This window comes from Epithele typhae (genome assembly GCF_022376455.1).
Source record: "Epithele typhae strain CBS 203.58 chromosome Unknown BXZ73scaffold_16, whole genome shotgun sequence".
NCBI lineage: Eukaryota > Fungi > Basidiomycota > Agaricomycetes > Polyporales > Epitheliaceae > Epithele > Epithele typhae.
The window spans coordinates 485,017-505,486 of NW_025954207.1; the positions used below are offsets into that span (position 1 = coordinate 485,017).

Consider the following 20,470-nt stretch of genomic DNA (forward strand, 5'->3'; position numbering starts at 1 on the left):
GGTCGATGATGGAGGCTGTGAACCTGCCTAAGTCATAAGGTGTCTTGGATGGCGTTCTTCGCAACCGTTCTCTCTCCGCTGCACGCTGTCAATTCTCTTCGACATCCATATACTACGCTTCTGATCTGACGGAGATAATAATGAGGTGAGCGATTCCGGGCATCAAAGAGAATCCTCCAGTGACTGACAGGGAATCTCACAGCGTCTTAAACAGCATTGGAAAGGGATACCTCACTGTCGTCGCAGGCAAGTTGTAAAGAAACTCACGAGAACTTCGTACCAAATGTCTTGTGCCGTTCTGCAGGCGCAATCGCCGGCGCGAGCAAAATCAACAAAAAGTTGGGAATTGCGGCCGGCTACTTGTGCTGTCCCTGCACGTGCGGAGCTTCCCTCATTGCTGCTGCGGACGAATGAGATCGCGGAAGGGGAGACCATGGCAAGGAACTCACGACGACTGTATACCATACCCATGCGCATATATCCTCGCCCGCAGGATACTTTAATACCGACAGCAGTTGGAAGTTGTAACACATGAACAAGCTTTGCGGCAAGTCGGAGGAGTGTACTTGCGTGTGTTTGCGACTGTGACACAGAAGTACATTTTGTAGAGGATGAATACGGGATTGAGTGGATGCGGGGGAGAGAGATGATGAGCATTGAGAACGGGCCGCTGGGGGTCTTGTGACTCAGACGCAATCACGTGTATGCTACCTCAGTGTCGTGCAAACGCCTCGCACGCGACATCTTTCATCCGATCTATCACAGGCGAGTCCCTTGCCTATCCCCCATAAGTAAGCATTTCAAAGACTCAGAATGACAGCTTCAACGACAGATGTCAGGAATAAGTGGGGGTCAGTACTGCGGCTGCGGAGCACCGGAGCGCGGGGGTCGGGCGAGTCGGATTGAAGAACGCGCTTGACCTCGTAGAGGCTCGCGGTAGCGGAGAGACGGGTAGAAGGGGCGACGGGGAGGAACCGGTAGGTAATCCCGTAGCGAATACGTGCATGCGGGAACGGTGTATGAGGGTAATACTGGTGGCGGGTGCCAGGCGGAAACAGGTCGCGACGGCGGCGAGCCTCTCGTAACAAGGCCAGTCCAGCCAAAACACCAACATCAGATTTATGCTCGAAGAGGGGTGTGCCTTAGTATGTGACGCTGTTCCATCTCTATAGACAGTCTACGACCTGACCATACATTCAACTGTGGCCATTTGCCCAGTCAACTGCAGAGGCTTTCCACCGCGGCAGTTCTTGGGCTATGAATATAGTTTGAAAGTTGAGCTCTGTTCGCATCACCCAACCTTATCATGCCACAACGTTCACAAGCGAAGTCGGAGCTATTTCAATCAGGTTCGCCTTCTCCTTGCCACCTCCATACTCTCATCTCTGCGGACGGGTGTAGACCATCACGCTTTCCAAACCCAGTCATATCTCCCCATGAGCTCGCTCCACTTCCCCATAGACGTTGTGGAAGACATCATTGACGTCCTCGCCGCTCACAGTGATCACACCGCACTCGCACGCTGCATCTGGGTGTGCAAGTCATGGCTTCCCCGAAGCCGCTACCGCCTCTGGCACAGGCTCATCATTTCTAGGGGCGACCAGCTGCCCGCGATCTGCAACACCCTCAAACACGACACCTTTCTGCGCTCGACGGTTCAGATCGTCCGGCTGGAGGTTGCACCGGGCTCGGATGTCGACGCGCCAGGAACTCCCCCGATCGCCGCCATCACAGTCCTTCTTCCCTATCTAGGTCACATTATCGCATGGGAGTTCTACGGGTGGTTCGCGTCTTCCTCTCCCTTTTTTTTCCTGATGCCCCCGGTGATTCTAGCTTGTCTGCGACAATACCGTGCTGTGAGGAGGCTCGTCCTGCGGGACTGCTCTTTCAAGACTGCTCTGCAGCTCCATCGTCTTATCAATGCCTTTCCTGCGCTTCAGGATGTCCGGATGGAGCGTTTGTTTTGTCGGACTCAAATTTCAAATATATCCCTCCTCACACCCCACACGCATCGACAGGGCATACAAACGTTACATCTGGATGAGGTGCGCGCTTCCTAGCCTGACCCCGAGCTCGTGATTGATCCCGAGGTTTTGAGGTTCAACCTCGGCTGGAGAGTACCACGCTATTAAATTTCAACAAGGGGTCACTGTTGGATATAACACTGGACAGCGACACCCTCGCGGAGCCTGGTAGGTCCTTTCCGCTTATTCGAGTTGTACTCGGCTAACGTTTGCTCAGGTTTCGAAATACCCCTTTTCGCACAATTGAAGCATCTATCGATTCGGCAAGGCCCAACTTTAGTTCCCGACTTCGAACTTTACAAAACCTGTCTCGAACTTCCGAATTCTTTAATTTCTTTTTCCCTGATATTCCGATGTGTCGGGGTGTACTGGGACAGCGCTCGTTTGGCGCAAGAACAAATGGCCATCGTTCGGCAGTTGACTCAGGTGACATTGCAACACACCGGCCTCCGATCGAACGGCCTTACATGCGTCATAGAAAGGCCAAAACGGAACCAGGTGCCTCGCTGGACAGCCTTGCTAGAACGCCTGTTCTCGCCGTTGTTAGAAAGAGGTTTGCTGCATATCGCTCCCCCAGACTACTCGAGTACGTATTCTTCCTCTGAAAAAATGTGCACGCGGACTAATCTATCTGTGTCCGACCTCAAAGTAGCCTGCGAGAAGAACATCTCAGAGTACGGGCATGGCCGACCACCGGATCAATTCGTGTTTTCTCCTAGTGGAAGATGGGCAGCAAGCACCGTGTGGAGTCGTGACCCCGAGGGGTGTGCACCGAGCATGTCGGAATGCATCATGTGGGACAGTCGGACCGGAACATCCCACCCCTCCCAATGGTGCCGCCTTGCAGATTTACCCTTCTACCCAAGTTTACCATCTTCTTTCGCGTTCTGTCCGACTGAGAAGCACTGGGCCCTCGCATCGCGCCACGACGTAACCGTCTTCCCACTTCCGGTTGAAACATCCCCGACAAGTTTCACAGAACACCCTCAACCTGTCGGGTGCATCGACCTTCAGCCTCTCGATAGCCTGGTTACAAGACTCGTGTGGTCTCGGGACGGCAGCCAGATATTTGTTCAAGATTCAACGGCGAAAGTCCACATCTACGACGCTCTGACATTCACGCACCTCCGTACCCTCTCTCCTCCACCCATCTACACGGAAACCTTCGGCGTGCAGGTTCGGCGTGCGAGCACTTTGGCGCTGTCGGAGGACGAACAATATCTCCTCTCTGATGTCGCGCTGGCCCCCTTCACCTCCTCCTCCATCAAACACAGTTCGATCTGCGTTTGGACACTCGCCACCGGTTCTTGCGAACTCCACTTCCTCCGATACTACGACAACGCAGTCCCAGGGATCGACTCGAAGATCTACGCGACCACTCTCCGCCAGCACTCAAGTCCACAATGCGAAGACCCGGACCGTCCCCACGTCGTCGCGATATGCGAAAACGGCACTCTGCTCACCGCCGCGGTCGGCTTACCCGATGCGGTTACCACCATCCGACCTCCAGGTGACCTCCGACCCATCCACGGCGCGTCCTTCTCCTCCGAGGGGACGCGCGTGCTGGTCGTGGGCGGCGTGTTCTGCCTCGTCTTAGACACACTCACCGGCGCGACGATCGCCGGCATCGACAGTGGCCGCTACGACACCCTCTTCAGAGGCATCCCCACGAGCGCGAAGCTCTCCGGCGACGGACGGGTGGCGATGATACAGAACGAGCGGTCGCAGCGGTGGTTTGGGCTGCAGCCGGAGTGGTGGCTCCGGAAGGTCGAGGACGGGACGCTACACCAGGTGCTCAGCTGCGAGGACGGACCGGCTGTGTGGAAGTGTGCGCTGTCCCGGGACGGTTGTGTGGCTGGATTCGCGACTGAAGAAGGAGAGGTATTTTTCCGGAATGTAGGGGACCTAGATCTGTCCGACTCAGTTTCTGTGATGTGACAACTTGTACTGGCAAAGCACGTTGGTTCTCAAGAGGCTTGAAACCTGCTGCGTGCGATCGAGCCTCAGGCCCCTCTCGACTATGCCACTTTCCGATGGGGCATATCGAGGACGTGATTTTGTCACACTCCGAGGAAAGACAAGGTGCACGCTATTCATCGAGTGTGAAACTAGTAGTTGGCGCCATACCATCTCGTCCATAACGTCATTGGCACTCCGGTCAGATACTGTACGAGGCATATTTGCTTTACATTGCAACCTTATGGCTTGTCTACAAGCCTACTTTGAGGTGGCTGAGGCTCCCTGATATCTGCCGTCCCGCACGCCTTTGTCAGTTCACCCCCACATACACCAGAAGTAGGAGCACGCACCGCGCGAACGGGCGCCGGGGGTCTGTTATAGTCCGGATCGTTCGTCGCGACCCACGCCTCGCCAAGCAGCTCGAACCCGTGCCGCGCGTAGGACCCGGCCGCGTCCGTCGTCGAGGTGCGCACCGCGCGCCCCTCCGCGTCCGCCTGCGCGCGCGATCAGTCTTCTCCGAGACCCGCGCTCCAGATCGTGGACGCACCGTCGCGAGAAGCACCTCGAGGAGCGCGCCGGTGTGGCCCAGTCCCTGCGCCTCGGGCGCGGTGACGAGGCCGGTGAGGACGAACATCCCCCACGCGCCGCGAACGCCTCCTCTTCCAGCTTCTGCATCGCTTCTTCGAACTCTGGCCGGCGCTGTCGCGGACGAGAGGCAGAGCGTCAGTCGTGTTCGGGGCGCACGCCAGGGGTGATGGTCGAGCCCACCTTAGCAGCAGCTATCGGCATGAGTTTACGCACGAGTGGGTCGGGCTACGCCAGCGAGGGCGGCTCGTTGGGACGCGGGCTATCCGATTGGTGGATTATGAGCAGGAGAGAAAGGTTTCGAGAACTTCCAGTCGAACGCATCAACGAGCTCTCACTGCCAATCGTCGGCGCACGCTGGGCGCGGTGACGAAGGGAATGAAGAGCAGGACGAAGACAAGCTTGCCGTGCAACGCGCTGAACCATGGGATATGGTCTGTGCCCTGCAGGAAAGACTGGCAATGAGTGCGAGTCAATCATGGAGAGGGCGAGAGAAGAAATACGTCGAAGTAGCGCTACTCGGTGTTGGTCGAGAACGCGCGCCAGGTTCCTTCTACGGCGCGCCAGAGGTGGTGGTTCAATCGGTGAACGAAAGTGTGTGATATCCAGGCCCATGATTTGCAGTATCCAAAGGGCATGACGCCCAACACCGATGCAGATGGTTGGCCTACTAAGGGCGACCGGTGCTAAGTTAGGTTCGTTCATGGTTCAGTAAGACCTAGAACTCCTGGGTGCTCGGCGAGAAGCATTGGTGATGGGCCTGTGGAAATTCAAAAGGTATTTAAGCCGCTTAAGACACGATGCAGCTTGATTCGGACTCACAGTGGGCACTTGTGGGGCTGCAGGCGCAGACCCGGGCGCAGCACCGCGTCAGCGTATGGGCGACGGCCACGTTTCGAAGGCGAACACTGTAAGGATCCGGGGGTGGTGTTCCTCGGGTGAGTCTTGAGGCCGTCGCAACTGCGTTGGATCCACGTCTATAGCGGGGATACACCACGAGGGGTAGCGATGATGGTGGTAGTAAGACTAGCGTAGCGTATGCCGGAGACTCGGAGTGCATGTAGTAATGACCCTAACCCAGGACCGAGTCTTGACAAACACGAGCCGAGTGCTAGGTCACTTCGCGGCTGACAATTGACTCTTGAGCAGCTCTCTAGAAACCATCAACAGGCACTCCGCGAGGCCTGATTGCAGCTGTTGCTCTTGGCCCGCCTTTGGAGCGATGGGCCGGTTCGAGCGGAACTCAGACCGATCGAGTACTGGATCAAAAGCTCTCCACTCCTCCAGGCGGTCCTGTGGTACTAGCTGTACTGCATCAAACGCTACTTTCCTGCGGAGTACTGCGGGGGGAAGGAGGTGTAAATACTTACATGGTCAAGCAAACATCCTCGACAAGATGTGTCGGACGCTTGCCAGGCGCCGGTTATTAGCGCGCGAGCACCAGTGGCACGTGCTCGGCTGGTGCAGTGAGCCCTTGAAGTTTTGAGGTGCGCCTCTCTCTTGCCTCCATCGCAGCCACACCCTCACGCACGACCATCTCTTCCATGTCCCCGTGCAGCCCAAAAATAGGAACTAACGAGAGGTGGGAATAAGTGGAGGTCGAACTTAGTATGCTCCAGTCGGCCCAGGGGTGTAGTAGCTGGGTATGTCACACTGTTCCATCTCTTGAGTCTGCGACCTGACCAAGCTTCTCATGGTGACAATTTGCCCAGTCAACTGCAACCCATGTGCAATACGTTTTGGCTAGCAATATCGTTTGATTGAACTCTGTTCGCATCGCCTAACCTTATCGTGCAACGCCCGCAAGTGAAGTCGCATTAGGGTCGCCTTCTTCTTGCCTCCATACTTTTGCTTTCGCGGACGGCTGTCGACCATCGCGCTCTCCAGGCCCAGTCACATCTCCCCATGAGCTCTCCCCACTTCCCCATAGACGTTGTTGAGGAAATCATTGACATCCTCGGCGCTCACAGTGATCACACCACACTCGCGCGCTGCATCCGGGTGTGCAAGTCATGGCTTCCCCGAAGCCGCTACCGCCTCTGGCACAGGCTCATCATTTCTAGAGGCGACCAGCTACCCGCGATCTGCAACACTCTCGCACGCGACACCTCTCTGCGCTCGACGGTCCAGATCGTCCGGCTGCAGGCTACACCAGGCTCCACGCCAACACCTCTCCCGATCGCCGCCATCGTAGTCCTCCTTCCCCACTTGGGCCACATTACCGCATGGGAGTTCCACGGACGGTTCCTTCCTTTCGCCCCCATGCTTTTTCCGACGTCCCCGGTGATTCTAGCCTGCTTGGGACAATACAGTGTTGTGAGGAAACTCGTCCTGCGGGATTTTGCCTTCCAGACTGCTTTGCAGCTCCATCGTTTTATCAATGCCTTTTCTGTACTTCAGGACGTCCGGGTGGAAGGCCTGTCTCTTCGGGAACGGATCTCAAATATATCCCTCCTCACGCGCTACACGCGGCAACGGAACATACAAACGCTACATCTGGAAAAGGTGCGCGCTTTCCAGCCCGAACCAAACCTCGTGATTGATTCTGAGGTTTTGAGTTTCCTGGATCTCGTCTGGAGAGTACCGCGCTGTTAAATTTCAACAAGGAGTCACTGTTGGATATAACACTGGACAGCGACACCCTCGCGGAGTCTGGCAGGTCCTTTCCGCTCATTCGAATTGTACTCGGCTAACGTTTACTCAGGTTTCGAATTTCCCCTTTTCACAGAAGTGAAGAATATATCTATTCTGCAAAGTGCCACTCCAGAGCCCGACTTCCATCTTTACAAAGCCTGTCTCAACCTTCCGAATTCACTTCTTTCCTTGTCATTGATATTCCGCGGTTTTGAAGTATACTGGGACAGCGCTCGTTTGACGCAAGAACAGATGGCCATCGTACAGCAGTTAGCTCAAGTTATATCGCAACACCCCAGCCTCCAATCGAAAGGTCTCACATGCGTCATGGCGGGACCAAAACGGAACCAGATGCCTTGCAGGACAACCTTGCTAGAACGACTGTTCTCGCCGTTGTTAGAAAGAGGTGCCCCTGAGGAAATGCGCATGCGAACTGATTCCTGTCTGTGTCGCTCAAACTAGCCGGGGAGAAGCACGTCTCGGAGTACGGGCATGCTGGACGGCCGGATCGATTCGTGTGTTCTCCTAGTGGGAGATGGGCAGCAAGCACCCTGTGGGATCCCTTCCGGTTTTCTGCGCCAGGCATGTCGGAATGCATCGTGTGGGACAGTCAGACCGGGACATCCCACCCTTCCCAATGGTACCGCCTCGCAGATTCGTCCTCCCACCCAAATTTACCATCTTCTTTCGCGTTCTGTCCGACTGAGAAGCAGTGGGCCCTCGCATCGCGCCACGACATAACCGTCTTCCCACTTCCGGTCGAAACTCCCTGGACAAGTCCTACAGAACACCCTCAACCTGTCGGGCGCATCGACCTTCAGCCCCTCCATGGCATGGTCACGAGACTCGTGTGGTCTAGGGACGGCAGCCAGATATTCGTTCAAGATTCCAAAGCGAATTTTCACATCTACGACGCTCTGACATTCACGCACCTCCTCACCCTCTCTCTTCCGCCCATCCACATGCCACCTTTCGACGTGGGTCGGCCTGAGAGCACTTTGGCGCTGTCGGAGGACGAACGATATCTCCTCTCCGACGTCGCGCTGGCCCCAGACCCCCCCTCTTCCGCCACCGTGCGCAGCTCTATTTGCGTCTGGGCACTCGCCACTGCTTCATGCGAACTCCACTTTCTCCGATACTACGACAACGCAGTCCCCACTACAGTAGCTATTGGACTGGTGCATCCATTACCATAGCCTCTCGGCAAGGTGTGGATGCATCCGTCACTCCCGCCGGCCCGGTTGCAATCTACGCCGCTGCCGCTTCCCCAGGCGCGCTCACGCGCCGCCACGGGTGCGACGCTGCCCCGACATGTCTGATCACCGGCGCCTCTGGTGCTCCCACTCGAGCTCACTGTCTCCGACAGTGAGCTCACCTCCCCCTTTGTTTCAGACCGCACTTTTTGTATAGAATTTGCGATTAAAATATATGTGATAGTAAGCTACTATAGTAGGGCTAGCAAGTAGTGCTATAGCCCTGCGACAACGCGGAGGCCGAGGCGGAGGAGGGCGATGTGGAGGGCGACACGTCGAGGAGGGTGACGCGGGTAGACGCGGGCGATGCGCGGGGAAGTGGACGAGGAGGGGGAGGAGGGCGACGCGGGCGGACGCAGGCGACGTGGAGAGCGGTGTGGAGGAGGCGGGGCGGGCAGGTTGCGCGAAGGAGGCGGCAGGCGCGGGCGGAGCAGGGCGGCGTGGGCGAGCTGCGTGGGCGGGCTGCGCAGGGCGAGGAAGAGGAGGGCGACGTCCGGAGGCGGAGGCGCGTGACGAGCGACGCAGGTGGAGGGCAGCGCGCGGGCGGAAGAGGGCAGCGCGCGGGCGGAAGAGGGCAGCGCGCGGGCGGAGGAGGGCTGTGTGGAGGAGGGACGAGGGTGCAGGAGGGCGAGGCAGAGAAGGCAGCGCGGAGGCGGAGGAAGGTGATGCGGAGGAGCGCGGCACAGAGGAGCGCGGTGACGCGGTGATGTGGAGGAGGTGGGTGACACAGGTAGAGGAGCACGGCGCGAAGGAGGCGGCAGGCACGGGTGGAGAAGGGCGAGGAGGAGGAGCGCGGCGTGGGCGAGCTGCGTGGGTGGGCGGCGCAGGGCGAGGAGGAGGAGGAGGAGGGCGACACAGAGGCGGATGGCGCGGGCGGGCGACGCAGGCGGAGGAGAGCGCGCGGAGGAGAGCGGCGTGGAGGAGGACGTCAGGGGGGACGTCTTCGGGCTGTCGTAGGCAGGGGGTATGGACATGGGTGGGCATCGGGAGTGCAGGATGGAGCGGAGGACTCACCAAATCGCTGCGGCCCCCTATTCCAGTCTCCATACTGAGAACGTCCTCATGCGGTGGGTTTGTTGTGAATGCAGTCGGAAAGGTGGGTATAGGGCGGGATCGAGGTCGAGGGAGTTAGGAGGAGAGAAGGTCGGTGTCACCTGGTGACACCGGAGTCCAATAGCAGACAACAGTCGACCGTATGGTCGCTATTGTCTGCCTGGGCAGAGCGGGGAGGAGGAGGAGGAGGAGGAGGAGGAGGAGGAGGAGGAGAGGACGGACGGCGAAGGGGAGGGACGCCGCGTGGCGTGCATTACAGCCACGCGACGATGCGCGCCACGCGTCCTTGCCGCCCACCGAGGCGCGTCTCCACGGGCGCGAATCACGGATCACCGGATGCATCCGCACCCTGCCGAAAGGCTGTCGCAACGGATGCTCCCGGCGATTAGCAGCTGCTCGTCCCCAGGACCTACTCGGGGGTCTACGCGACCGCTCTCCGCCAGCACTCAAGTCCAGAACGCGAAGACCACCCTCCGCACGTCGTCGCAATATGCAGAGACGGCACTCTGCTCACCGCCGCGGTCGGCTTTCCCGACGTGGTTACCACCATCCGACCTGCGGGGCTCCCGGCGGGTAAGCTCCCACCCATCCGCGGCGCGTCCTTCTCCTCCGGCGGGGCGCGCGTGCTGGTCGTTGGCAGTGTGTTTTGCCTCGTCTTAGACACCCTCACCGGCGCGACAATCGCCGGCATCGACAGCGGTCGCTACGACACCCTCTTCAGAGGCGTCCCCGAGAGCGCGGAGCTCTCCGGCGACGGACGGGTGGCGATGATACAGAACGTGCGGTTGCAGCGGTGGATTGCGCTGCCTGAGCCGGAGTGGTGGCTCTGGAAGGTCGAGGACGGGACGCTGCACCAGGTGCTCAGCTGCGAGGACGGACCGGCTGTGTGGGAGTGTGCGCTGTCCCAGGATGGTCGTGTGGCTGGATTCGCGACCGAAAAAGGAGAGGTGTTTTTCCGGAATGTAGGGGACCTCTGTCCGACCCATTTTCTGTGATGTAATAACTTGTGCCAAAGCACTTGGTTCTCGAGCGTTGGGCTCCTCTCGCATGCATCGGATGTGTGCAGCTACGTAGACTACATAACGGGAGAAACGATCAGGGGAAAGCGCCGTGACGTCTTAGTATGGCGCGCAGACGTTCCTTCCCCATCAACAGCCAGTTCATGATGGGGTGCGTCGTCCGTGCCCTCCGCGCGGCAGACTGAAAAGAAGTAGTCGGGCCTTGGCGGTCGAGCGGCACCGACAGCCTCATAACGGCGAGCGATGACGGTGGAAGACACTACGACTCTGGTTGACAAAAGGTGCACCAAACGTGTTCGTTGTTTCCCCTTGATATACCGCAACCCCTGCAAACACGTTGAACATGGACACTGAAACATGGCTGACAGTGGAAGCGCGCTTTGTGTTGAAGGCGTGGAAACAGATGTGATTATTCTAAAATGCGAATGCGCGGTATGCCGTGGAATCGAAGGAAGACGCCTATGTATGCAATATAGGTACAGATGGTACATTTTCCCGAGAACGTCCGAGGGAGGAAAGATAGTGAAGGAGGCGGCGCGACTGAGGTTATCGGCGTGTCCCGCAGGGTTTTCGCGACCCGGACTCCGGCGCGGCGCGCGGAGCGACCGCCTTCGGTTCTCGGAGCATCTGCGACGAGGAACGAAGTCAATTCCCTCTCGGCGTGAAACGCGCGCACGGGGACACGCACCAGCCTGATCGGCGCGGGAGGCCCGTGCCACGCGGGGTTCCCGTCCCCGATGAAGACCTCGCCGACGAGCGTGTAGCCGCACTTCTCGTAGAAGCGGTACGCGTCCGTCGTGACCACGTAAACCGCGCGCCCGAGGGAGTCCGCCTGCGGGCAAGGTCAGCCTCGTGCGCGGGAACGGGACGGGAGACGCGGAACTCACGAGGTCGTTGACGACCTGCACGAGCGCGGTGCCGTACCCGCGCCCCTGCTTCGAGGGCGCGGTCGAGAGCGACTGGATCTCGAGCATCTGGTGCACGCGCGGGCCGAGCGCGGACTCGAGCATTGGGCGGAGCATGTCGAAAAACTCGCGTTTCCGCTGTACGGTCGCGGGTGCCGGTGAGCGCGAGATATTAGGAAACCGACATCGACGGGGGGACGCACCTCCGCGAGCTCGTCCGAGAACGTCATCCTCAGCAGCGGCGAAAACTTGGGGAGGAGCGGTCCCGAGTTGCTCGTCCCGGGAACACCACTGCGATCGCCATTCACGGGTCGGTCAGCCTCGAGTGTACGTGGCCCGGCGTCGCACGCACTAGATGATGACCGCGTCCCCGCGCCCGATGGTAAGCGCCTTCCGCCGGTAGACCGCGTCGGCGAAGTTGAGCGTTAGCCCGGAGATCTCTCGCAGCTCGTATACCAAGGGATCGTCGGCCGCCTGCGTCCACACCGCGCGCGCGTCAGCGTGGCGTGCGCGCAGAGAGCGGGCGGTGCGCACCTTGAAGTAGTGCGACGCGGTGTCGTGGCGGAGGGCGGAGTAGGCGGCTTTCGCTGCGCGTCGTGCGTGGCCTGCGCGCGGGAGATCGGCGACGGTACGAGACAGGCGCGGGCGGTACGTACAGTACTTTAGAGGTTTGATGCGGAACCCGCGTCGGCAGGACCCGGCGGTGGAGGTCGAGGCGGTGGATATCGAGGTCGTCGAGGATGAGGTTGTCGCGTACGATGCACGCCGATCGGGAGCAAGCGGGGTAGTCTCGGACGCGAAAGAGGCGGGACGGATGCCAATCGCCATGTCGGGCGAGTGTCGATGGGATCGAAAGGAGAAGACCGGAGAGCGCGGAAAGGAGAACAGAGAACGGCGGTGGGTCTGGCTCGCGGCGCTATTATACCGACAGGTTGTGGCTGCTACGCAGCACGAGGAACGACGAGTCAAGGCGCAGGAGGGAGGTGGACCGGCAGCGCAGACGCGACGCGGGGGCACGCAGACGACTTTGCACCGCAGTGATAGTGTCCCGCAGCGTTTATACCACCGCTGTCGGGAGACGCTGTCCATGTGCCCCAGTTCCGAGTTCCGTCGACCGCTGGACGTCCGCAGCCAACTGCTGGGCGCGCGACGGGCTCTCGTTTTCGCCAATGGTCCCCGGCCAGATGGAGTCGGCGGCCGTTCCCTGCACGACCGCTCTGCTAAGCATCCGAGGAAGAACGACGGTCCTCCGCGTGCATATCCGACCCGTTTCGAGAAAGGGTGCTGCGCACCACTCGTGGTGAGCGATATCCCGATACCAGCTGCGTGATACGGGCGTCTATTAACTGACGCGCCCGCTGCGGGTTTGAGTGGCCCGGGTCCGCAGCGTCGGCGGGAGCGAGGAGGATGATCCAGCTCTTGATGCTCGCCTGATGGAGACAAAGAGTGCACAGTGCGCAGTGATCATACTCCGAAAAACAGATACATACACACTATATTGAATGAGCGGGCACGAAGTACGATAACAAGTGCCAGCGATCGAGTGATGGAAGTCGGTGGCTGGATGTGTTGGTACCAAGTGCGCAGGATGTAACATCGCGGTTGATGGTCTAGCAATCTTCCATTTCTGAAGGCCGCTCCGTCTTCGCAGTTCCGCTGCGCAAACGGTCTTGCCGCCGGATGAGTCGACATCTCCGCCCGCAATCGATGATAGTCTCACCTCCGGGCGCCGCGCTCATGATTTGCTCTTCTTCTTCGGCGGCGGCGACTCTGGAGCGGCCCCCACCCCCGCCATCGCCGGGACGTCCATCAAATTGAGGTCCAAGCTCTCCGAGTCCGTGTCGCCGCCCCCTCCCTCTGCTGCCGGCGCCGCCACCGCTGCAGCATCGGCCCTCTCCCCACTGCTGTCTACGGCTGCGGTCCGCTCGCGCTCGCGCTTCTTCCCCTTCTTCGGGCTCTGGTTCGGGTAGCTCGCCGGGAGAGTCATGAACGGGTTCTCCTTCATCGGGTGCGTCTCGACCACCACGCCGCTCGGGTGCCGTGCGAGCACGCGGCTGCCGCGTCGTGTGAGCGTGCGGGCCGGCTGACGGGACGGTGAGGGCTGGGGCTCGGCGGGGGGCGTCGCCATCGTGCGGCTGGCCGGGCGCTCGTCGAGGTCGAGGTCAACCTCTATCTCCAAGTTGGTGGAGTGCCGCAGAGATGCCGCCTCTTCGTGTCGGGTGAAATCCTTCAGCACTTGCCGGAACCCGAGCTGGACGAGCCCGAGGAACCTGAGGAACGAAGTGAGCCCTGGGATGAGAGGAGCGCAGGGGAGGACGGACGCACCTCGAATCCCTCGTGTACACCCTGACGAGGACCTCGCCGAACATCAAGGGGAGCGTCACGGAGATGTCGTCCATCTCTGCGTGCATGCCCACTGCGAGAGATGTCAGCGAGCGGCCCGTTAGAACTGCAGCAGTGACTGCTCACCGTTCGGGTTTCGCTTCGAATAGAACTTGATGTAGTCCAACGGGTTCTCATCCTGCATGCCGTGATGCCTTGCCGTGAAGTCGACGATGACGTGGTCTTGCGAGAGCTCAGCAACGTCTTCTGGCCTCACTCCGTCTAATGCTGAGGCGTCGAACGCACGATTCTCGTACAGATCCTTGACACTCTGGACAACCGAGTGGGGTGTGAATGTCGCCTTCAGCTTTTGCTTCTGGTCCCAGCGAAACACTTTGGAATCCGCGGGCCTGTACAAGTCTCGGACACAGATCCGTTGCAGGATGGCTTGTGCCTCGGTAAGCCGCTGGGTAACGAAACGTATCAGAAAGTTGTCGAGGGGCGCGAACAAAGGGACTCCACTAACAGGGTCGTCCGAGCTCTCAATAGTGCCCATGATCTCGTCGGTAAGATGCAAATACTTCTTGGGGTCCTCGAGGCGACGCGCGATGTTCATGACGGGCTCGGCGAGCTTTAGAGCATCGACTATCATGAACTCGATGGCTTTGGCTAGGGATTTCAGAACGTGAGTGTCGCGTTCTTTATCAGCGAAGTCCCACTTACCCGTCTTGTGTGTGTAGATGCGCTTGTGAAGGGACATCCGGGTGTGGCAGAGCTCGAAGATCTGATGCGCGTCCTTGATATCGTAACACAGCTCGTTGTCAATAACGCGCGCGGAGTACATAAGTCTGAGGCCCGTCGAGATTTAGATTCTGCCGCCCTGAGAACTATCGCACGCACCTTTTCAGAGCCAGGTTACTCGTTTGGTCAATGGCATGAGAGTCGCGACCGATATAGTCGAATCTGCAGCCCATCAGCGCGAGTCAAGGACACAGCGGGAGCATCTCTCACTTGTCCACATCAATCCCATTCGTCTTGTTCGCGACGATCTGGAAGATGAACGGCTTTTCGTTCTCGCTAAGTCACAACGGTGCGCATCAGCGGAGTACACCGGCGCCTCGAATTTCGGAAACATACCTGCACAAGCTCCTGTCACCCATGATGAGCGCTTTGACGAACCGCGCATCGTCGGGGTCGAAGTCAAGCCCCTTTTCCGCGAGGAATTTGATGAGGTCGTCAAACATCATGTTCGACGCATCTTCGTGGCACCACTTCTTGTCCGGACTTCAGCGAAGAGGTACCCGTCAGCAATTGGAGAGGAGAAACCTGAGGGCGGCTCACAGGATAGCTGGGATGAACATGCTGTCCCACACATGGCTCCACGGTCCATGTCCGAGGTCATGACACAGCCCCGCAATCGTCACGCACTGCACGTCGCGGGTGGTGATACCAAGGGACGGTTGTCGCGCCTTGAGGTGCTCGGCGAAGATCTGGGACAGATATGCGACGCCTGCGGATGCGGGTCAGCATAACGCTAAGTACCGGGGCACGTGGGCTCAGCAATCGTCATCCGCACGCGTCCGTCGAGTGTCGACGGTCGCACACGCCCACGACGCGTCCGCACGGCAATCTCACCGCGCCCTCCCCTCCCGAATGCCTTCCGCGTGAAAAGAGGAGGGAGGCTCACCAAGACAGTGTTCGAATCGGTTGTGCGACGCGCCCGGCCAGACGTAGTACGAAGTCCCCAGCTGCTTGATGTGCCTCAGCCTCTGGAATTGCGGGCTACGCGCCCCGACGCGTCAACCGGGTCCCTTCCGTCCCGCACGCAAGAAAAGAAACGAATGGACGCGACGTACGTGTCGATGACCGCGCATACAGCCGGCCCAAAGGGCACTGCATGCAGATGCACCAGGTCAGACGCGCGAACGGGAACGGAAACGCGGGCGGGAAGGAGAGACGCACTGAGGTCGTGGATCGAGTCCTTGAACCGCCGCAGGGTCGTGAGGCCGTCGACCTCGGCGTCGGCGAGCGCCGCGTCCTCGTCGAGCGAGAGTAGGTTCCGGCGCGGGGGCGCCTCCGGGGTCGTCGCGGGCGGAGAGAGTGCCATTGTGGGTGTTCTGTGAGTGTGTGCGCGTGGAAGGCGCGTCGAGGAGCTTCTCCTGTGGGCGTCGACAGGGTTCCCGGTGGCGTTGGGGTCCTTCTCGAGCGAGGGGATTTTCAGGGGGTCTGGGGCCTGGGGGATCTGAGGTAAAGGCGAGGCAAGGGTGGGCGATGGACACGGGCAAGCCGCGAGGCAAGTAGCCAGGGGGGTAGAGGAGTCTTATACGGATGTCGTGGAAAGAGAAGGAGGGTCACAGTGTGCGTACGTCGAAGCGGGTGGCAGGAGGTGGCAGGGCGGGTCGCCGGGCCGTGTACCGGGACTGCCTCCACGGGCGGATTGCATACTTGGTGGCAGACGTGCGAGGCGACGGGGCGAGTCCGGCCATCGTCCGGGCTGCATGGGTGGTGGTGCGTGCACAACGAATGCAAGATGCACAACACGCGCCCTCGGCGGCGGAAGCGAGAGGCGTCTGCACGACACATGGCCGCCGCGGAGTACGAAGCGGTCCTGGCTGTGTACCATAATTGAAGTCGCGCAAGTCTAGAAGGAAGATGTGTGCAAAGTGCCACTCCGACGCCTGCGCGCGGGTGGAGAATTACGGTCGTGGGTGTCGTGTACGCTACATGGTATAGAACGATACAAACCGAGCGCGTCCGGTCGGTGGCGGATTACATGCCGAGTAGAGTGTCCGTGGGCTAGCTATGTGCGTATGGGCGAGCGCAGTTGGGTGTGCATGTGGGCATGATGGGTAATGTAGTGCGAGTGAATAAGTCCGTGGACGGCAGAAAGTGAATGCAGGCGTGGACCAGCGCGCTTCCGAAACATAACAGGGGTATGTCCCCCCTCGGTCCCCTCCTCAGATAAGCTGCTGGTCGATATAGTACTGTCTCGCCGCGCCCAGCAAGCTCTGCTCGACTGCCTGCCAGCGCGCCTTGACCTCCACCTTGACCCGCTCGCGCGAGTCCCGGTGGATGCTCTTCACGCTGATCCGGAAGCCCGCCGAGATCGGGCGGTGGTCGCTCACGTTCGCCTCCCAGCGACGGTAGTGCACCTGTTCGACCCGCGCGGGCACCTGCGACCGCCAGAGCACGCGGTCGCACCACGCCGGCGCGCGCGCCTTCTCCGAGCTGTCGAATTCGTCCGAGCGCCGGTCGTACTTGTATGTCGGGATGAAGTCGAGCGGACCCTCGAGGAACTCGCGGAGCCTGAAGCTTCGGTTGAACTTCATCTCTTTCCGAAGCTGGTCGTGCACCACGAGCGAGGGGAGCTCTCCGGCCCTGATCGAGGCGATGACGGCTTCGCGTCGTTGATCGATGCGGTAGTTCATGTCCCCTTGCAACTAAAGTTGACAACGTCAGATCGAGGCCTTCGGGGTGACAGCCTGAATGCGTCTACTCACGAAAACAATCTCGTGGTCAAGGACCATGGAGCCGTCGCCTCCGTTGATGTACCCAGCAGCGCCCTCACCCACCCCCTCGGCCGGGAGCGAGTCATCCTCCACGATCGCCGCCGCATCAGCGTTCCGCTGACGGACATGCCGTTGACCCGCGGCAAGATGGCAGTTGATGAAGCAAGCTGAGGTGTCGTCGATGACGAACCGCGAGATGATCGCACCCTACTGAACACATTAGAGTCAACCTCGGTGACAAACTCAGCGACGCACCTTGTTCCCGTATCGCCCGCCCATACCACGCTTGACGGTGGTGAGCGAGGCGTGGTCAAGTTTGATCCGCTCCGTGTTCTTCACGAACACGCACGAGAACAGGCCGACGAGACTCTCGGTGTGGATGACCGTGTACGGCTCGTCCACGGGCATCGCGAGCCGGACTGTATGGGTCAAGCGATCGTACCACTTCTTGTATGCCGTCGTCACCTTCTGGCTAAGCGACCCGTCTGAGCTCTTGTTCTTGCCCCCGAGCAGCACCGTCTTTGCAGCCATCTTGCGCGACTCGAGGTCGATCATCTCCTGGAAGCCGAACACGATTATATCCGGACGGTCCATCGAGCGAAGCACGTCCTGGAGGAAGTTGATGTTCTCCGCGGCGCCGTTGAGTGCGTCAGGCTTGGCCGAGTCGAGGTTCCACGAAACGATAAGCGCCGTCACGTTACGGTATGTGCAGAACTCGGTTTCGCGCTTGAGTAGCTCTTGCTCTATGATCGTCGCCAATGGTCAGCTCGGCTGCAAAGGAGAGAGCGAGTGACAACGCCTACCGATCCAGTCGATGCCTAGCAATCCGTCCCAGAACCGCAACCGCTCGTCCCGGCCGACGCTGTAGACGACAAGTCGATCAAGCTTCTCCATGCTCCAAGTGTCCACCATGAGTCTAAGCACAGGAAGGTTTTGGTGTGCCATCCAGCAGTTCGTGACGGTCCACGGCTTTGACGTGATGTCGTACGCTGAGATCGTGCCCTTCCGCGTTCCCGCCCAGAGCCGGTCGTTGACGCCCTCGAGGCTGAGGACATCCGACGACGAGATCTTGACGACCTCGACGCACTGGGGCGGTGTGTCCCCGTCGCCGGTCTCCCACACGGAGATGTGCCCACCTTCGTGGCCGAGGTAGACGCGCCCCAGGTCCGACGCGAGCATCGTCCCCGCCGAGACCGCGCCGAGGTGCTGTGTTGGCAGCAGCGAGCGTCCGACGCTGCCCGGCGTGAACACGTCGTACACGCGGATGTACGGCCCGCGCGAGCCCGCCGAGAGGTCCTTCGATGAGTCGCGTGAGGACGTCCACAGCCGCCCGCCGAGCATGCGCGCAAAGTCTTGCTTTTCTGAGACGCGGGTGACACGGGGCACTTGCGTTGCAAGGTCCAGGTCGGCGCCCGGAGGAGCGGTGAACACCAGCGTCTTGCCCGTGTCGTCCATAGAGATCATCGACTGGCCGTAACGGAACATGTGGACGACCGAGTGCGCGTGGATGACAGGCCGGATCGCCGTCACAGTGCCCGGGCGGAGGTTGACCTCGAGCAGGTGTCCCTCCTTGGTGCCAACCCAGAGAAGCGCGCCGTGATCGGCATCGTCCACAGTGGGCCGGAACTCGACACAGGTGAGCTTGAGGTCCTTGAACTTCGGGCCGAAATCACCTCGTTTAGAGTCCAGGTTCATCACGGGCGATTCGGACAACGACAGGTCGTACACGCGGAGCTGGTGACCAGTGACGACTGCCACCATATGCGCAGAGACCGCACATGCAGCCGAGTACGCTGGAACGTGGATGTTGAACTCCGAGTAGTTGTGGCAGTCGATGAGCGGCAACCTCCGGGAAGCTCTGCTGGCGTCTGGTAAAAGGTCGATCTTCAGCTTCAAATCTTCCTCTTCGTCTGATTCGTCTGACGAATCGGACCCAGAAGAGACGCGACGTGGAGGTGGGAGCTTGTCCCCGGGAGCGATGGTGCGAGTAGGCGGAGGCAGGTGGTTTCCGAATTGCTTGCGCTCAAGAAGCGCCGGGCTCTGCGGTTCAGTTTCCATTTCGGAGATGCTCTGGTGGCGTTGCGGCAGCGGTGGAGCTATCGGGCATTCGTCCGTTGGCGAGCTGCCTCCTTTACGCGCGGGCAGGGGAGGGGGAGCCAGCACAGCTCCATTGGAGACGATTGGCGAAGCAAGATGGGTGGTATGCACAGTGGTTCGACGAGGAGGTGGCCGGGGAGGAGGAGGAACCAGACCTGGGCGAGGGGATGGAGGAGGAGGCTGCACTGATGTCAGAGCGGACTTGCCCCCGACCTCTTGTTCGCTAGAGGTACGACTAGAGCTGGAGCCACGCGAAGATGAAGCGCTTTCCGAAGACGAATCTGGCGTGTGGAGGACCGAGCCCGTGCGACGAGGGAGCGGGGGAGGAACTGTGGAGTGCGACGTCTCGGTGTCCGAATGTGCCTCGTCGAAAGGGTCATAGCTGGATGGCGCGCTTTCCGGCGGGAAAGACTGGCGTGGTCGACGGGCGTACGGAGGTTCAGGGGGCTGGAGGGTTGAATGGACGCCATGGGACGGGGGTCTGGGGGATGGCGGGGGTGGGGGATGCTTGGGAGAAGAAACCACAGGAAGAGTTTGAGCGTTCCTGGAAAATCACGTTCTATTAACAATCGCTCAAGCCGTGGAACAGAGAAGCAGGTGCGTGGGCAGTGGCGGAGCGTAAGCACGCGCGACAGGAAAAGGCCGACCATCGCACTCTGAAGTGAACTTGTCTCAAGACAGGTCTCGCGCCGGCCCGGCCTATCCGCCCCCAAACCGTGCCATTCACGCCACGGGATAGGCAAGCTTTCCTATCGCCCATCTCCCACCCGTCTCTGGAGGAAAAAGCGAAGGGCATAAACCTGGCACTTTGCCTTTTACTGGGTGAAAGTACCCCATGCCAGTTGTAACAGTCAGGAACAGATGAGCGCAGCACAGGCCTGAGCTCATAATTGTCCAAGAGCGCATGCCTGACACCATCGTGCACCAATATTCCATCTGGCCTAGATATATGCGTGTCTCCTCGTCTCCTCTCGAGACGTGCACAGGAAAAGAAGCCAGAAGACGAGCGCCTATGCGCGTACCTTCCACCCCGCCAAGACACGATATAAATAGCCCACACAATCCTCCGTTACGCAGGAGCCAACAAAGTGTGCAGGCGTAGAGCACCAG

General features: G+C 59.8%; 6 protein-coding genes across 6 annotated transcripts; 2 read left to right on the forward strand and 4 right to left on the reverse strand.

Annotated features, from left to right (window-relative positions):
* Window positions 1-1,436: 1,436 nt before the first annotated feature.
* Window positions 1,437-3,962, forward strand: BXZ73DRAFT_100291 (uncharacterized protein; the record flags this gene model as incomplete). The annotated part of the gene is made up of 2 exons (XM_048014539.1): window positions 1,437-1,783; window positions 3,050-3,962. The coding sequence occupies 2 exons, from the start codon at window positions 1,437-1,439 to the stop codon at window positions 3,960-3,962; spliced, it is 1,260 nt and encodes a 419-aa protein (XP_047879171.1).
* Window positions 3,963-4,233: 271 nt separating this feature from the next.
* On the reverse strand, window positions 4,234-4,617 carry BXZ73DRAFT_100292 (uncharacterized protein; the record flags this gene model as incomplete). The annotated part of the gene is made up of 3 exons (XM_048014540.1): window positions 4,234-4,272; window positions 4,334-4,477; window positions 4,531-4,617. The coding sequence occupies 3 exons, from the start codon at window positions 4,615-4,617 to the stop codon at window positions 4,234-4,236; spliced, it is 270 nt and encodes an 89-aa protein (XP_047879172.1).
* A 3,169-nt stretch (window positions 4,618-7,786) lies between these two features.
* BXZ73DRAFT_76668 (uncharacterized protein) lies at window positions 7,787-10,503 on the forward strand (the record flags this gene model as incomplete). The annotated part of the gene is made up of 5 exons (XM_048022491.1): window positions 7,787-8,275; window positions 8,399-8,495; window positions 8,613-8,638; window positions 8,677-9,117; window positions 9,901-10,503. The coding sequence occupies 5 exons, from the start codon at window positions 7,787-7,789 to the stop codon at window positions 10,501-10,503; spliced, it is 1,656 nt and encodes a 551-aa protein (XP_047879173.1).
* Window positions 10,504-11,073: 570 nt separating this feature from the next.
* On the reverse strand, window positions 11,074-12,260 carry BXZ73DRAFT_76669 (uncharacterized protein; the record flags this gene model as incomplete). Its single annotated transcript, XM_048022492.1, has 7 exons — window positions 11,074-11,154; window positions 11,216-11,359; window positions 11,415-11,570; window positions 11,636-11,723; window positions 11,785-11,906; window positions 11,967-12,037; window positions 12,089-12,260. 7 exons carry the CDS (start codon window positions 12,258-12,260, stop codon window positions 11,074-11,076), a joined length of 834 nt encoding a protein of 277 aa, XP_047879174.1.
* Window positions 12,261-13,167: 907 nt separating this feature from the next.
* BXZ73DRAFT_44946 (HD-domain/PDEase-like protein) lies at window positions 13,168-15,861 on the reverse strand (the record flags this gene model as incomplete). The annotated part of the gene is made up of 11 exons (XM_048019420.1): window positions 13,168-13,702; window positions 13,758-13,848; window positions 13,902-14,220; window positions 14,281-14,602; window positions 14,655-14,717; window positions 14,766-14,831; window positions 14,892-15,038; window positions 15,096-15,264; window positions 15,442-15,536; window positions 15,611-15,647; window positions 15,717-15,861. The coding sequence occupies 11 exons, from the start codon at window positions 15,859-15,861 to the stop codon at window positions 13,168-13,170; spliced, it is 1,989 nt and encodes a 662-aa protein (XP_047879175.1).
* Window positions 15,862-16,711: 850 nt separating this feature from the next.
* On the reverse strand, window positions 16,712-19,321 carry BXZ73DRAFT_100296 (DNase I-like protein; the record flags this gene model as incomplete). The annotated part of the gene is made up of 4 exons (XM_048014541.1): window positions 16,712-17,194; window positions 17,255-17,470; window positions 17,519-18,006; window positions 18,067-19,321. 4 exons carry the CDS (start codon window positions 19,319-19,321, stop codon window positions 16,712-16,714), a joined length of 2,442 nt encoding a protein of 813 aa, XP_047879176.1.
* Window positions 19,322-20,470: the final 1,149 nt, after the last annotated feature.